General features: G+C 34.3%; 1 protein-coding gene across 1 annotated transcript in view; it reads right to left on the bottom strand.

The window, feature by feature from the left end:
* Positions 1-7,670: 7,670 nt before the first annotated feature.
* Smp_176940 (putative cationic amino acid transporter) overlaps positions 7,671-17,542 on the bottom strand; it is a gene marked incomplete at its 5' end in the record, with an annotated part of 37,510 nt that continues 27,638 nt past the window's right edge. Inside the window, 4 exons of the mRNA XM_018794946.1 lie at positions 7,671-8,257; positions 9,907-10,015; positions 11,763-12,083; positions 13,153-13,374. Of these exons, the coding sequence (XP_018649307.1) occupies positions 8,109-8,257; positions 9,907-10,015; positions 11,763-12,083; positions 13,153-13,374 (801 nt within the window). The 3' untranslated portion in view covers positions 7,671-8,108. The remainder of the gene's footprint in view (positions 8,258-9,906; positions 10,016-11,762; positions 12,084-13,152; positions 13,375-17,542) is intronic.

Here is a 17,542-nt window from a genome sequence, read left to right on the forward strand (position 1 = left end):
CAAAACAACTGTCAACTAATTTCAAAGTGAGAATCTTCAATACGAACGTCAAGACAGTCTGTTCTACTGTACGGACCTGAAACGTGGAGAACTACTACGACCATCATCAGGAAGGTACAAGTATTTATAAACAGTTGTCTACGCAAAATACTCAACATCTATTGGCCGGATACTATCAGCAACAGCGTTTTATGGGAGAGGACAAACCAGCTTCCAACTGAAAAGGAAATTAGGAAAAGACGTTGGAAGTGGATAGTACATACATTAAGGAAATCACCAATGTGCATTACAAGGAAATCCCTAACTTGGAAACCGGAAAGGAAGCGGAAAAGAGGAAGGCCAAAGAACACATTAGGCCGGGAAATAGAAGTAGATATGAAAAGGATGAATAGCAACTGGAAAGAACTGGAAAGGAAGGCTCAGGACAGAGTTGGATGGAGAATGCTGGTGAGCGGCCTATGCTCCTTGACGAGGGTTAACAGGCGTAAGTAAGTAAGTATTATTATTATTATCCTTGTCTACTCTTGCCCCTATTTTTAATCTAGTTGACCTTTTATTTTTATATATAAATGTTCTTAACAAGTATCTGTGTGATCAGATTGTTCGAAATGTACTGCGCTAATATATCACATAGTTCTGATAATCTTCGTCTTCATATCACACAATCGAAATTTATCAAAGGGACTAATTGCCTTGGTTATTGTTTTGTAAATATTGGTGCTCATGAAACGGGAAATAAATGTACAAAAAGGTAACGACAACCTATCGCGAATCTACTGTTCGTTCATCTGTTATATTCTAGAACGATGCTCTCCCATGTTTTTAAAGTTGTCTTTCAAATAAGTTGGTGGTGGCATATTCAATGTTGATTTTAAATCACATAGCACTTCACCTACACTTGAATCTGTAAATGTTTAATTTTGTCAAGCCATTCAATTAACTTGTTCAATAGACAGTGTCATTAAGCCAGTAACAATTTATCTATAATATAATTTTATAGCCATGTCGGCTTGATCACGTCTTACAAACTATTCCAATTCGTCTTGTTAGCTTTAATGCTAGTCTATTAAATCGCTCGATGACTCATTCCTTTCATATAATTATGTTTCTTAAATCCTACTTATTCGTTCGCATTTTCAAATTTGTTAGTATTTGCTTCTTATATTTGATGTTTTGATTTGCACTGTGTGGTAATAACCTGCAGCCAACACTTCCTATTGTATTCTGATGTGTATTTCTGTAGCTTTCTGGAGATTGTCTTCCTTTACCTAAATTCAAACCCAGTTTAACACTGTTCTTACTCTATTGCCACAGGACATTCATAAGAACTTGTTAAAACTGATAGCAAAAACGAAAATTGGATCAACCTACTTCTACGCTTGAGAACATCCAATCTCTAAATGTAAACTTAAAGTTCAATAAATAGTGTCTACAAAATAACATTTAACAGTATGATGGGTTTCGCCTACATCTCCTACACATGACCATCAGAAACAACGCTCTGAAATATGAATTCAAACCTTCTATTTACTACTTTTTATGATATGCTATCACTTTGAAATTTTGAGCTCATTTTTAAAAATAATTTCACAACACTAATTTGTTTCGGTTTCACAGTTTTTCTGGTTGGACATCCAGTTAACAGGATGATCAACTATCATATGTATTGTTAGGTATTCGTGTTTGACAGTCTAATACGTAAGTCCGAGTCATTAAACATTTGTATGTCCATATCACAATTAGCTTGGGCGTGCCATTCCTTTGATTTCTACAATAATCTAACATTTGCTTTGGACTGAAATAATTAGTTATTTCTAACCAAATATAGTACTATACAGTAATATTTTAAAGATTACAATGAATATTGAAATAATGCATGAATTTATGTTCATACTGTTTCGTATTACTTAGCTACTTAGTTTACATCATATGATATGAAGGCCAGAAACTGTTTACTTTAATGTTACATGTTAAGATTTTCATATCATATATATAGTATTACAATACTTTGTCAATCAATCAATAAACAAGTATTGAGCATGTATTTGCTCATGTTTTATTGTTTTAAACAACTTCATCAACAGCTAACAATGTACCATATTGATTGATTTTCAGGTTTTTTGTCTTCAATAATTTGACTGTTTTGTTTTCCACTTAAAGTTCTCTCTTGTTTTTACATTGAGTTTTGAAAACATTGACAAACATATATCCTACAATCAATACGGTTGGTTTACTATAAAAGCCGATTGAATAGTGTTTTTTTATCATCTTAATATTTAATGGATGATTTACTCACTTTATATTTATCTGTTTATTAAAGATCTTGTCAGAAAACTGAAGAAAGTGATTAGTTACAAAACGTGATGAACAATTGTTTCCATCAGTTAGATGTGTTAAAAATTGCTTTAATTTGTAGTTAACGGTACAAAACTATCAGTAAGAAGGATACTAGTTGAAATAAATTATTTGTCATATCCCAGTTGGTAGAAAAATTAGGTTTTTGGACGTCCTGTGACTCAATGTAAACCACTTCTTTGGAAGAATAAATATAGAAATTAAATTAACCAAGTTTAAATCGTACAAAGAACGAAGCATAGGTCACACACCAGGTTTCTTCATCCAACTTTGTCCTGGATAATACTTTCCAGTTCTTTCCAGTTGTTATTCATCCTTTTCATATCTACTTCCATTTCCCGGCGTAATGTGTTCTTTGGCCTTCCTATTTTCCGCTGACCTTCCGGATTTCAAGTTAGGGATTGCCTCGTAATGCAATTTGGTGATTTCTTCAATGTATATCCGATCCACTTCAAACGTCTTTTCCTAATTTCCTTTTCAGATGGAAGCTGGTTTGTCCTCTCTCATAAAACGCTGTTGCTGATAGTATCCGGCCAATAGATGTTGAGTATTTTGCGTAGACAACTATTTATAAATACTTGTACCTTCTTGATGATGGATGTGGTAGTTCTCGAAGTTTCAGTTCCGTACAGTAGAACTAGCTGTTTTGACGTTCGTATTGAAGATTCTCACTGTGAAATTAGTTGACAGTTGTTTTGAGTTATATATGTTCTTCGATTGTAGGAATGCGATCCTTACTTTGCCAATCCTCGGCCTTTATATTTGCATCAGCTCCTCCTCGTTCATCAATGATGCTTCCCAGGTACGTGAATATTTCCACATCTTCCAGAATTTCTCCATCAAGTTTGATTTGGTCGATGTTCTCCGTGTATTTGAGGATGTTGCTTCTCTTGTTTATATTGAGGCCTACTGATGTAGAGGCTTCTGCCACCCTGTTGACAACTTTTCCCGGTACCGATAATAGTGTGATGTCTCTGTATTTGTTTATATGCACGGGGAATAAGTGATAGGTCATTTGCAAAGTCCAAATCGTCTAGTTGCGTGCGACATGTACATTGTATTCCGTTCCTCCCTTGTCAGATGTGAAGGTCTTCACAATCCGATCGACCACCAGAAGAAAGGGAAAGGGTGCGAGTGAACAGCGTTTTCTGATATAAATCTTTACTCGGAATGTATCTGTCAGCTTTCCTCTATATACGACTTTTCAGTATAGTCAGTTGTACGAATTCCGTATGACTATAACAATCTTTTCAGGTACATAACAATGTCGACGAAGATGCCATAATGTTCTGTTATTCACCCTGTTAAATGCTTCAAGACATAATACTTAATTAATTATTTGTTCAACATTTCCACAGTTGATAAATTTCTCAGTGATTTGAATGAACTGGCAAATTCCGCTGGTTAATATTTAACCATCAACCACTTGATATTTAAGAATAACATAGTTAATATTGATCTATATAGATTGTAGATTAGGCTATTAACTTTTAAATGAATAAAGTTTGATGCTTTTCATGTATCCATTCAGCAATTAATATCTCATAAGATTTTACAGTTATTAAAGAAACTACAATTAAGTTCTCTTTTTTTTTTAAAATATTTTTAAACTACTTGGTTAAAAGTGTAAACGATGGTCAATAAAACTAATAATAATAATGGTAATTTCAAACTTGCTCATGTGAACTGTTTACTCTTAGAATCAATCATTCAATAATATGCACGAGAATATTCTCAAAAATATTGATCTAATTGTTTAAACATGAAAAGAAAAAAGGTAGTTATATATATATAATACTAACTACCATTTATATTTCACCTTATTAGTTTTCATATTCATGTGATAAACTACTGAAACAAAAGGATACTCTTTCTCTCTCCTCTACAGTAGTCAGATTCACCTACCACATTTTAACTATTCTAAATCTACTTTAAATTGGACAATAAAAGGTCTATGAATAACAGTTTATTTTTGTACTACTGTATTTGGTCAATATAATTGGTTTTAGAAAGTTTATACAAATCAGGTCAGAATTAGATGATATGACAAATCTAGTTATTTGATGAGGTTGCATATGTGAAAAAGTAAGAAAATTTACGATAAGAGTATGAAAAGTAAACTGTTTATTTTGTTCGAAAACTAAAACCTAAGCTTAACTTTTATTTTTTTGGTTGTTTGTATAATAGAAATCTATAAGAATTTTATTATTATTTGGGTGCACAAGCAGGTGGCTATCAGGACTCAGTAGCTGAGTGGATAACGCGATGGCATTTGGAGCGGAAGGTACAGGGTTCGCGTCCCAGAGTGAACATCAAATCTGAGATGCAGGTACATCCAGCTGACGAGTCCCAAATAGGACGAAACGCGCGTCCTGGATTTTACCGCTCGCCACTGACCATCTTTGCTTACAATGCTTGTGAAATAAGGCTATATCGGGGCAATACGCACAGTATGCACATATGCCAATTCGAGACTGACCAGTTGCAGTCCTAAATATCGATGGGAAGATTCAAACAAACAATACTAAGTGAATTTAAGTGAATTATTCGTTTGTTAAATATAATTGTAGTAATAACTGAAGTAAACGTGAAAAAAAGAATTGAGCAATGAGAGTTTTAAAACATTTGTTTAGTGAGAATAAAAAGAATACTGAGGAGTTATTTGGTTATGATGCAAAACTTTGTAGCTATGTGCGCTATTGTTGAGCCCCATCTGTAGCTCTTCTAGGATAACTGTCGGTCCCAAGCCCAAACAAAGGAGAATGTTTGGGAGAACGGTTAGTACCCTCATTCTGTAGAAAACAATAATTCTAAAAGCACTAACCAGAATAAACAATTGAAACCATTTCAACTCTATACTCCGAGTTGAAGCATCTTCATTCAGAAGAATTATAACGCCTCGTGATGAAACCCAAGATTATTCGGAAACCACGAGACCGATGCTCATTCTAACAAATGAGGAGATACAACTTCATGGTGTTCTGAATCAGTGAAACTAATTGAAGCCAAACTATACAGGAAAACATAGATTCGAGAGATTCTGTTGTGCTATGGTCCCGAAGAAGAAAATGCTCTACATACTCACCGAGTTGCACTGCTACTGTCCGAAGAAGCACGCAATACGCTTATTGAGTGGGAATCTCATGAATCCAAAATCATCAAAACATTCAAAACAAAAAAGGAGGGCATTCCAGTGAATGTTATTCAATGTTATGCACCCACCAATGATAACAATGACGACGATAAAGATCAGTTCTATGAGAGGCTGCAATCAGTCATAACGAAGTGCTCAGGAAACGACCTGACCGTCCTGACGAAAGACCTAAACACCAAATTCGGAATAGACAACACCAGATATGAAAGTATCATGGGGCGATATGAACTGATTAGGAGAAATGAACGAGAATGGTGTGAGATTTGCAAATTTATATGCAGTCAACAAAATGGTTATAGGTGGCACAATATTCCTACACAAACATACACAAAGCTACATAGATCTCACCGAATCACACCATGGAGATCCAGATCTATCATATTTGCATCACAGGAAAATCCAGAATGTCAATGGCAGACGTGAGAACCAGTAGAGGAGCTTATTAAGCTCCAGATCACCATCTATCTGGTGGTTGTCAGGATGTAAGTGAAACTAAACAATCAATGGAAAAGGGGGGAAACAGTATTATGAGGGTCCAATACAGCCTTCACTCGACATACTGACAAACTCAACGAATTCAAGATAGCTCTCAACAACTGATTCCAAGCCTTAGAGGATCTACAGGAAAAAGAAGAAACTACTATGGAAAACAACTGGAAATGGATCAAAGAAGCACCACCTCTTATGTGTCGGAAACTGCTCTTCCGTAAGTTGTATCATCCTGTGTAATAGATCTCTATGGAATCCGTGTATTGGATTCAAGAAACGAAGAACAAGAATACAGCAATTAGTAACAGTTAAACAAGAACAGAGAAATTGAAGGCAAATATTGAATACACTGAAGCAAACAAATAATTGAAGAGGAGCATTAGGGCCGACAAACAGAAATACATGAAAGAACCATTGACGGCAGAGGAAAAGGCTTAAAGAGAAGGAAATGTCTGACAACTGTATGACACGACGAAACTGGTTGGGAAATACAGTAAAGCAGGGAGACCTGTCAAGGACAATGAAGGCAAGACACTCACTGTAATTCAAGAACAGAGGAACAGATGAGTAGAACACTTCGAGGAACTCTTGAATAGACCAGCTCCACTGAATCCACCGGATATCGAAGCAACACACACAAACCTGCTTATAGGTGTCACTCCACTAACGGTTGAGGAAACAAGGATGACCATCAGACCAGTGAAGTGTGAGAAAGCAGCAGAGCTTAACAATACACTATCTGAAACTTTAAATTCAGACATAGAAGTAACTGCTTCACGTTCTATTCAGGAAGATTTGAGAGGAATAACAATTGCTACCGACAGACCGGAAAGAAGGATATTTCATCAAGAAAAGAGATCTGAGAAAGTGTGTCAACTAACTGCAGAGGGATCATACTATTATCGGTACCGGGAAGCGTTTTCAATAGATTGTTACTGAACCGGATGGAAGATTCAGTATACACTCTCTCCCTTTCCCTTTCTTTTGGTGGTTGACGGGACTATGAAGACCTCCACATCTGACGAGAAGCACAGAATACAATGGACATCTCAGAATAAATTAGACGATTTGGACTTCACAGATGACCTAGCGCTTTTATCCCATACACACGAACAAATTCTTGTTCAGAAAGCCAGTGTGAAGTGGCAGCAGTATACCTCAACATACACAAGGCAAGAAGCAACATCCTCAAATACAAAATGGAGAACAACTTGAAAGTATTGTCCAGGACAGAATTGGATGGAGACTGTTGGTGATTAACCTATGCTCCTCCTCGAGGGTAACAAGCGTATGCAAGGAAGTAATTAGGTGAATAAATGATCCGGGAAACAGATGATCTGTTTATGTAATTTGTAGGTAGACTGTGAGAAATAATCATAGTTAACAGTATAGGGTTGTGGACATTGTTTAGTTTTAATTGAGTTCTTAAACCGATCAATTTTAGACCGCCAATGAAAACCTGTAAGCACTGGACGGCCGCCTCGTTCTAGTATGGGACCCTTCTGCAGTGCATATCCACAATCTCGCGTGCAGGATATAGTATTTTTTTATCGTTTTCCTTAACACAGCAGTCAAATGAACAGATTGCAAAGAATTATGTATCGGTTGTTCTGGTATTATACATGTATATATTTGATTCAGCATGAATAAAATTTATAACATACTGAAAGCTGATTATAATGTTATTTATTTATAGTTTACATAAAACAATATAGTTCATAATCTCAGATAATTTTTTGTTTATCTATCCCTCCTCATTAATTATAATTTGATCAAAAAAATAAGCAGTAAGAAAATTTTTACAATCTATCATAGTTCTGTGAAATTTAGTAGTGTATGCAGAATAAAATGTAGAGTTTGTGGCTTTTGTTAAGTCCAAACTTCAAAGTATCATTCTGTTTCTTGCCATAAGTATTATTTATCATCATTGTGTACTAACGATAACGACCTCTTGGTATCTACATATGAAATGGTAGCAGTTATTTCAGTTGTATTCATTATATTTGTGGTAAAATATAAACAAATTAAGAAGATAAACAAGTGTGAAGAGAGAAATAAAAGAATTTGAATCCAACTGTTTTGTCAGCACCACCTATTCATGAAGGACTTCTTATGTAGCCTTATCTGTAGACATGTAGGTTTTATCGAATTCTTTCTCATCGTTTGGATCATGTAGATAAGTTTGTGAATTCTCACTTTCGTTATCTTTAGATAGTCGATATGTATTCATTACTCCAAATCCAAAATAAAGTATCAAACCTTGTATAAATATGAAACAATGAGGAAAAAAATAAGTATAACTTCAGGATACATTATTTAAAATTATGCAATCTAAATGATGTATAAGAATGGTCGTCGGTAATTGACTGCTGTTTACTGAAGATGACTTTTCATTTCACTGAAGAATTTTGAAATTTTAGTGCCTACGATTTTTGATCAAAAGAAAATGTGTCAGTTACGTTCTTCATGTGTGTTTTCTATTTTTAAACACTTAATTAACCTGGATTACACAAAAAGTTTAATTACACTAATAACTGTTAATTATTATTTTGTGAGTCGACTTATGGCAGCTCACATACAATTGAGTTTGTTTACATCTAATTTTGCTAAGCCCTTTTGTTAACTTATTTAACGGACAGTCATTCGTACAACAACAACCTATCTATACTATTGTACCTTTACTATGTACGCTTGAGCATTGCTCACTGCCTACGCATGTATTCATTCTGCTAGCCTTACTATTAATCGCTTAATTGATTCGATGATTCATGCTTTTCCATTTGTATATATATGTACATCTTAATCCTGTTCACTGTACTGTACTCGCTCATTCGACTCTCTCACTCGCCTGCTTTACGACACTACTCTTTCATGCTTGCTTAACGTGCCTGTAATTTTTGGATATCTGTGTATGGTTAAATAATAAACGCAATAAACCCTTCGTATTCGCCTTCTGATTTATACATCGTTGGAAAGTTGACGAGTAACGATGATCAGGACGAACAATATACGACGTTTAGGGATAATATCGAATATCGACCACCACAGACTGATATAAATTTAGAATATGCTGATAGAAGGAATGATCTATAAAAAAATTTAGCCGGAAGAATATTAGTTATGTTAGATGAAGATTTCAACTTGACTAAAATAAATTGGAAACGATTCTCACCATTGGCAACTCGAAGATAATATACTGAATGTATCGTCAGGATTTCATTTAAATCACAACGCATTTACATAATGTTTCAGAGTCAAAGGGCGAAACAAGAAAGTTGTCTATTATCTCTTAATTCTTTGTGATCTTGAAATTAATCTTGGAAGTCATCACCTAAATGGATGGAAATAGTGGGCTTACAGCGAAACGGTGAAAATCACTTATTATTGATTCTCAAGGCTCACAAAATTGCTCGAAGGAAGTTGAAATTGTAATTTATATTAGACTGATGCAATTTTGTAAAAAACGTAATAATTATCTAACTCGCCTCAATGTACTAATCGTATCGAGAATCACTTTCTCAGTGTACTTTAAATAAGTATTTTACAGTGAATTCACGTCTAAGATTAGTTTGATTTTACTATAATAAGCATAGCACTTTGAAATGAACATATTTATTTGATGTTCAGACAATGCTAATTGGTTACGTATGGGATATCTTTACTATAATAGTCGAATTTCAGTATTATGTTGTAGTAATATTGGTTAGCATCTGATGACTTATCGTTATCTACAGTAGGTAGCTATATTCGCTAGGCATTTTTTTAGAAATACTAGGTAATTTTGTTCGTTATTAGGGTGAATCTTCTAAGAATGGAGCATTCTATGACTGATTTTTAACCACTTTCTAAGAGTTTACGGGTTTTCAGACCCCCACTTATATTTATAAAACAATACACAAAGTACTTACCGATTACTATCCAAATAGTAAATCTTATCCAGGTAACCCATGAAAGTTCACTTATCAAAAATACGTTTATAGTTAACGTTGCACATGGGATAAACGGAACGTAAGGAAGCTGTAAATAAAATATTAACGTATATTAAATCTGATAGAACAGATGGTTTAAAAAAATTTTCTCGGGTATATTACGATAATACTTCATACGATAATGAGACTAGTCATGTTATATCAGATCCAAGATTCACGACCCGGAATAGAGAACCAAATTAGCACCAGATAATACTTCATTCAACACAGTTACAAGCAGTCACACTCAGTGAGTCCGGAGTAGGAATCAGTGAGAGGAAAGGAAATCAAATATTTAATAATCAGTAGGTTAAGTGCGTGTTTGTCTACGCTCAGCGACTAATCATATTTTAATTTCACTACCACACCATGAGATGCCATCTCAGTGATTTACAGGTTAAGTCATCGCAGCGAGACCTGTGTCTGATTCCCTGTGGTGGGGTCCAGAATGCCCACTGCTGAGTAGTCCCATATCACGATGAAACAGATGTCTTATTCTCCCTAGTTTTAAATGGTGAGGTAAGTTCGTGACGTAAACTATAAAAATAATCGAAGCATTCAATAAGAAATCTTCCATAATTTTGATTTTGATTATTTCTCTGTAAAAGCGCGGATTAGACTGGATAGCTAAACGTTAGAGTTATTAAATTTCAGTTGATAAGATCGTTACCGATATAATTTTATTTCAAATACCCCCCTATTAAGTAATCCTTTATCAACAGATAATCTATGAATGAAATTGCTAGTTGATCTGTCTACTCTCTTGACTACTGAAGGATTCGACGCTTATAGAACGTTTGCTAATTATGAAAAAGTGTCGCTTAATATCGGGTGATAAGTTATTTAAACTATAAGTTTCAGTTATCAAAAGTATCCTCATGTAAATAGGTTTATTGAGCAAGGAGATAAATGGTTGAATACTCTTAAAATAACCATTAAAAGTTGTCCAGAAAACATTGAATTAACGTCATAAATCTTATTAGTGTGTATAAAATTTAGGTCCAATAACATCTACTAACCATATCTTTTGAATGTATAAAACTGAACATAACAACTTGTGAAGTCAGGTTCTTTATATGGCTGACAACGTTCTTTAATATGAACTACAAGTTTTACTAAAAGTGGAAATAATGACTAATGTTTTCACTTCTTATTTGATTCAAACAATTCAGCTTTGATACCTTTATAAGATTACCTCGAATGAAGTGTAAAGGTTCCCAACAGTCTTTAAACAGACAATAATGATCAAGAGGTTTATAAAGGTACAAACTAAATTTTCTTCAAGCCTCGAAAATAAAACATTTTTTTGACTTTTTTGTTAAAATCAGTTGATCAAAGACTTCGGCTGACTCATTCCAGAATTTGACACAAAATGTTATCAGTATGAAGTTGTGGAGATTATTGAGTTATTGAGATCATGAGTTGATCAATGTTATTCTGCAACATAGTGTTACCTATGTAAGTGATCAAACTGAGTTTCTTGTTTGTTAGACTTTGATCAGAGCTTTAAACATAAAATCGCTTACCAAGTGAACAGCTTGTAAATACTTTTAAATTTATGTGAAATCAAGTAATAGGACAAACTAAGTTGTCATTTTTGCATAGTGAGTGTCTTTTTTCATCCTAACAATTTAGTGTGCTGACATTATTCTTACTTAAGATAAGAGATTTAACGGTCATGTTTTGATAACTACTGTGCTTAAAGGTCTATCAATTTAGATCGTCTACATTGAAGTCTCTTCTCTGTTACACTGAAGGTATGTCAATATCAAATTTCAAAACCTAGAAAAACTTACCTGAAACAAACCTTTGTAAGGTGGTCCAAATTGTTTGAAAATGCTCATCAATATTATACAAGATATCAATAATGCTAAAATGAGCACTACACAAACAATTCTCCATACTGGCCACAATTCATGTTTCGCTCCTATTGTCAAACACATAATTAAAACACCATTTAATATAATATAAGTAGCCATGATCATAACAACTGTATCACCAGGTGAACCTGAATTGAAAATCTTCAATATACAATTGGGGATACAATGAGCATAAGGAGATTTTACAAATCCTGGTTTATTAATACGTTTTCGGTAATGTTCCACTTGTTTAATAGGCTTCAAAAAAGTAATAATTCAACAAAAATTTAATGTTTTCAAAACGAAATACTCTTAAGATGAATAAACTAATTCATTCGAAAGGGTCATTTATAATAATAATAAAGCTATTACAGTATGTTATATTTCATGAGAAAAGCAAAGGATTATTAATAGTTGTTCGTTTGCAATTATTAATACTGTTTTGTATGCTACTGATATTGACATCAGAAGTGAAAGGGCTGGCATCAGGTCGGTAATATTGAATCGAAGAGAACGGAAGTAGAGAGCAATTGTTATGGCAATGAAGAGACGATGTAATTTGAGACAGTTGATGGAGGATTTGTAAATTAAGTATTGAATGTGTGGTTTTCATATTTGACCAAAGAACTTAGTAATTTCGTAATGAAATATACTGGTTGTCCCTACCTGTGTTCTCGTTCATTACAATAGAATTCAGGAAAGATGTTTATTTCTTCATGACGTTCATTAGTTGTAATAAATAATAATCATTACAGTAAGTCAACAGGCACTGGCTAATGAAATCGGTATATATTTTACCAAGAAAATCAACAAGGACAATTTACATAAACACAATTAAAATAATATTATTGTAAATTGTTCTGCAGTATCAAGTCATTTACATAGTCAGTTCATTTACACTAATATAGATAGTCTGTTTGCTTCAGTGATTAGATAGTAATAAGTACCAATGTGTACTAATGTTGACCATACAATATTTTCGAATAATCTACAAAATCCAAATATATTTGACATTTTTTTAGACAAATATATACTGATAGGCAATTACTAACAGATAAAGCGATGTATGAATCTCTGCCTGTACTTAGTCAACATGAGAATACAACTTATGATGTTGCTCTCCTCTTCCTGGAATAAGCCGTATGGAAAAACGATTCCGAAGGACGTTGATCTTTAATTCCACTGTTTATCAATCAAAAATAGGCAGATCAACCTAGAAAGCAGAGTTCATATTCTTATCCTATATAACATGTTTATAACTTATCTGCACACTAGTAAGACTTCAATTTTAATAGATTATTAACAGACAAGAAAAATAATTGATTACCTTATCCTTTTCAATGCTGTCTGATTCGATTTGATCAGTTTCAGTCAACATTTGTGGACTATCAGATTGTTTTCTGTAACGTATACATATAATAGCTATTGCAGTAATGGAATAAGCTATTAACGTTCCTAAGCTCATAAAATCAGCTAAACTATCCACACTGAAAATCAATGTTAGTAAGGCTGTTATAATTGTGACGAATGTTGTTGAAATGGCAGGTGTCTAAAATGAAAATATAAGATGAAAAGTGTATTACCATAATAATATTTCGTCAATATATTTTTGAGTAAGTTAATCTTCACAGTCAGTCATATTTCTATTTGGCATTTTCCAAAAATGTGATTAACTTGTCAGATTGGTGTATTTTTTTTAATATTTTTTATTTTGAGCAAGTATTCCTGAAACTAGATCAAAAGTTTTGGTTTAATGGAATGTAAAATCACCCAAAATGGTTACCTAAATATCATCATGAATACAATCTCAAATATTAACTTATTCTCATCTGATTCTTATTTACAGTAAACTATAGTCCATCGGAAATATCAAGAATCAGATAACTGGAAAAAAGCGGAAATATGGACCTTATAACAAGATTAGGAACTATATTTAAAACACTCTACTTACTTTCTAAATGTTATGTATGATTTCGAACAATTGGTCTTGATATTTTTTTACTTTTTACAGAAGCTCTTATAGGAATGCCTAACCAACAAAATTAAGTGTTCACTAGTAGCAAATTTTGCGTTTTCAACAGAAAATTCTACAATAGGTCGAAAGGTACTCAACTTCTGTCATATACTGTAAGGTTCATAAATGTGGGGAGAAGTTTCACAATCAACTCACACTGGTTCATTTAATCCGTTTAACAGAGAAATAACACCATTCTTCTTACGATTTAACTTGTTACTCAAAAGAACTGCTTATACTGTTACTTCAATGTGTAGATCAATAAAAGTCTGTACATGAAAAGTGTGATTTAAAATTGGTTGTCTATCAGTAAGGCCATAAATAGTTTTCCAAAAACAGTTGGCGACAAGCTGACTCAAAAGATTATCAACTCAAGATATAGCTCAATAAGTTCATGAATCAGCTTGTTACATTAAATGACTTGTAACATTACACTATAGTTATCTATTCATAACTGTTTCGTTTATCATCAGAATGAATTGATTTAGAACTTATCTGATCATATGGTAAATGATCAATGGCTAATCACTAACAGATTGATTAGGAAGAATTGATTGAGTACTTCGTATAATAAATGTTTAAGGCTTATTCCAATTTGAAGTTATCGTCGATATTGTTGTCCAGATCTACTGCTAAACTTCCCAGATGAATTATATAGATGACTGAAGGGATATACTGGTGAGAAGTTCTGCAGTTGGCCTCAGTTTGTAACAGAATACATCTTTAAGTTACTTCGGTATCAATAAAAAATTGCATATTTTTAGTAGTTCTAAGAAAAAAATTTTTTTTCGGATATTTCAAAACTCGTAGTTATCTGGAGTCAAATTCGGCGATTTTATATGCATGACATTCACTTTGACATGGCCGATGAAATATCATGCACAAGGAATTTTATTCTTTTCAGCGATTACCAAAGACTATTATAACTCATGTTATTTTACTTCAGAACTGAACTTCGAGTTCAGTATTAAATTTGTATTGATCTTTTTCCTGATTACGGCCATAATGCTCTAATTATTGAGTTCGAGAACTATCTGTTAATAAATTTTTAACTATTCCCCAGTCATCTATGCAAATTGCGGTGGGTATAAATATATGAAAGATTCATAAAACATCTAGTGCCGGAAATAAAATTGGAAATTTGTCAACTATCTCTTAGTTAACAAAATATTGAATCAATAATCTAGAGGTCATCATCTCGACTTTCGTGTACATTGAAACTTTCCCTCAACTGCAATCTATATCTCCCTAAATAGAAATAATCAAACTAAAATTTCGTAAGCTTGTTATTCTGAAGGACTGACACCAGCTCAGGAACTGGTAAGACAACATGAATAAATTTTGGTTATGATTCTTTGGGAGGATAGTATTTTAATTTTCAATGAATATTTATCCAGCATTTAGTTAATGACTTACTTAGTTATACCTGTTGCTCCTCGTACACGACCATAGGTCAAACACTTGTATTCTCCATCCAACTCTGTCCTGTGCAGTCCTTTCCAGTTTTTGTTCATCTTTTTCATGTCTCTTTCATATTCCCGATGCAGTGTGTTCTTTTAACTTCCTCTTTTCCGTTTCCCTTCAGGATTTCAAGTCAGCACTTGCCTAGTGATGCAGTTTGATGATTTCCATAATGTATGTCCTATCCACATCCAACGTCTTCTCCTAATTCCCGCGTCACACGGAAGCTACTTTTTCTCCCCAACAGTGGGCTGCTGCTGATGGTATCCGGTCAACGGACATTGAGTATCATATGTAGACAATTGTTTATAAATACTTGTACCTTTTTGATGATGGTTGTAGTAGATGTCCAGGTTTCAGCTCCGCATAGTAGAACTAACCGTCTTGACGTTCGTATTGAAGATTGTGACTGGTGTTGGCTGACAGACAGCTGTTTGGAGTTGCATATGTTGTTCAACTGTAGGGATTCTTTCCTTACTTTGCCAATCCTTGTCTTTACGTGTGCATCACATCTTCCTTGTAGATTGATGATGCTGCTGACCAGGTAGGTGAAAGTTTCCACCTGTTCCAGAGTTTCTCTATCAAGTGTGATTGGGCTGGTGTTCTCCGTGTTACATTTGAGGATGTTGCTTCTTGTCTTGTGTGTGTTGATGCCTAATGCTGCAGAGACTGCTGCTAAACTGCTTGTCTTGACCTGCATTTGTTCGTGTGTCTTTCATCCGATTCAGCAACACTCTGTTGAAAACGTTTCCTGGTACCGATAGCAGTGTGATGTCTGTGTACTTAGTTGTCACACTTGTTCAGATCTCCTTTCTTTGGTACCTTGATGAGGTATTGTTCTTTCCAGTCTGTCGGTGGCACTTGTTCTTCATCCCAAATCTTCCTGAATAGAACGTGGGACATGTTTACAGTTGCTTCTGTGTGTGACTTCGGTGATTCAACTGGTATATTGTCAGGTCCCTCTGCTTTCCCACATTTCATTTATCTGATGACTGGCCATCTTGATTTCTTCGATCGTTGATAGAATGACATTGATACGTAGATATATGTGTGTTGCTACGATATCCGGTGGATTCAGTGGAGCCGGTCTATTTAAGAGTTCCTCGAATTGTTCTACCATGTGTTCCTCTGTTGTTGAATCTCCCTGATTGTCTTTCCTTCTTTGTCCATGAAAGATCTCTCTGATTTACCATATTTCCCTGTGAGTTTCTCCATTGTATCATATAATTGTTTCATATTTTCTTCTCTCGAAGCTTTTTCCTCTGCCGTCGCTGGTTCTTTCATGTATTTCTGTTTGTCGGCTCTAATATTCCTCTTCAATCGCTTGTTTGCTTCAGTGTATTCAATTTTCGCCTTCAATTCCTCTGTTCTTGTTTAACTGTTGTTCTTATTTATTCTTGTTCTTCGTTTCTCGTTCATTTCTACCAATCAGTTCATATCGTCCCATGATATTTTCATATCTGGTGTTGTCCATTCAGAATTTGGTGTTTAGGTCTTTCGTCGGGATGGTCAGGTTTTTCTTGGGCACTTCGTTATGATCGACTTCAGTCGATCCTAATTTCTTCTAGTTTCTCATATTGTCCGAACATTTCATGTACCCATACTAATTAGTGATCCGGTTGTTAGAAGGATTTCCGAAGAATCTTGAGGTGTCATAATTCTTCTGAGTGAAGATGCTTCAGCTTGGAGTATGGAGTCCAAATGGTTTAAATTGTTTATTCTGGCTAGTGTTTTCTTAGCAATGTTGTTTTCTACGGTATGATGATGCTGAGCTCTTTTGCATCACTCTCAGTCTACTCGGTTTTGGGTTCGGCAGTTATCCTAGTAGAGCTACAGGTGGAGTTATTCAGTTTGTGCGATTCTTATATATTCTAGATTTTCGAATTTCATTTGTCACAGTAGGCGTTATTATACGTCCTGAAATCGCCATAAATTAATCACTGACCCGTTTTATTCTAATTTGTACTGTAAATATTCTAGTTACTTAAATGTTGAAATTTACAATTTATGATGCATTGAGATCCTATATTTTATATATATAATCATCTGAGTTTTTGAGTCAACATATTTAACAGTATATCAGTTGTCTTTGAGACCTGAGGACTGAAATTCTACTATGGTCAATAAGCGTCAGCCCATCAGGTCAACGAGTGTGAAGATTTATACTATTGATTCGAGTATGGAAGAGTAAGGTCGCATTTGGCACGACTGAAAACTGATATACCTCAAACTGCTCTTCCAC

The sequence above is a fragment of the Schistosoma mansoni genome, chromosome 1 (genome assembly GCF_000237925.1).
Source record: "Schistosoma mansoni strain Puerto Rico chromosome 1, complete genome".
Taxonomy (NCBI): domain Eukaryota; kingdom Metazoa; phylum Platyhelminthes; class Trematoda; order Strigeidida; family Schistosomatidae; genus Schistosoma; species Schistosoma mansoni.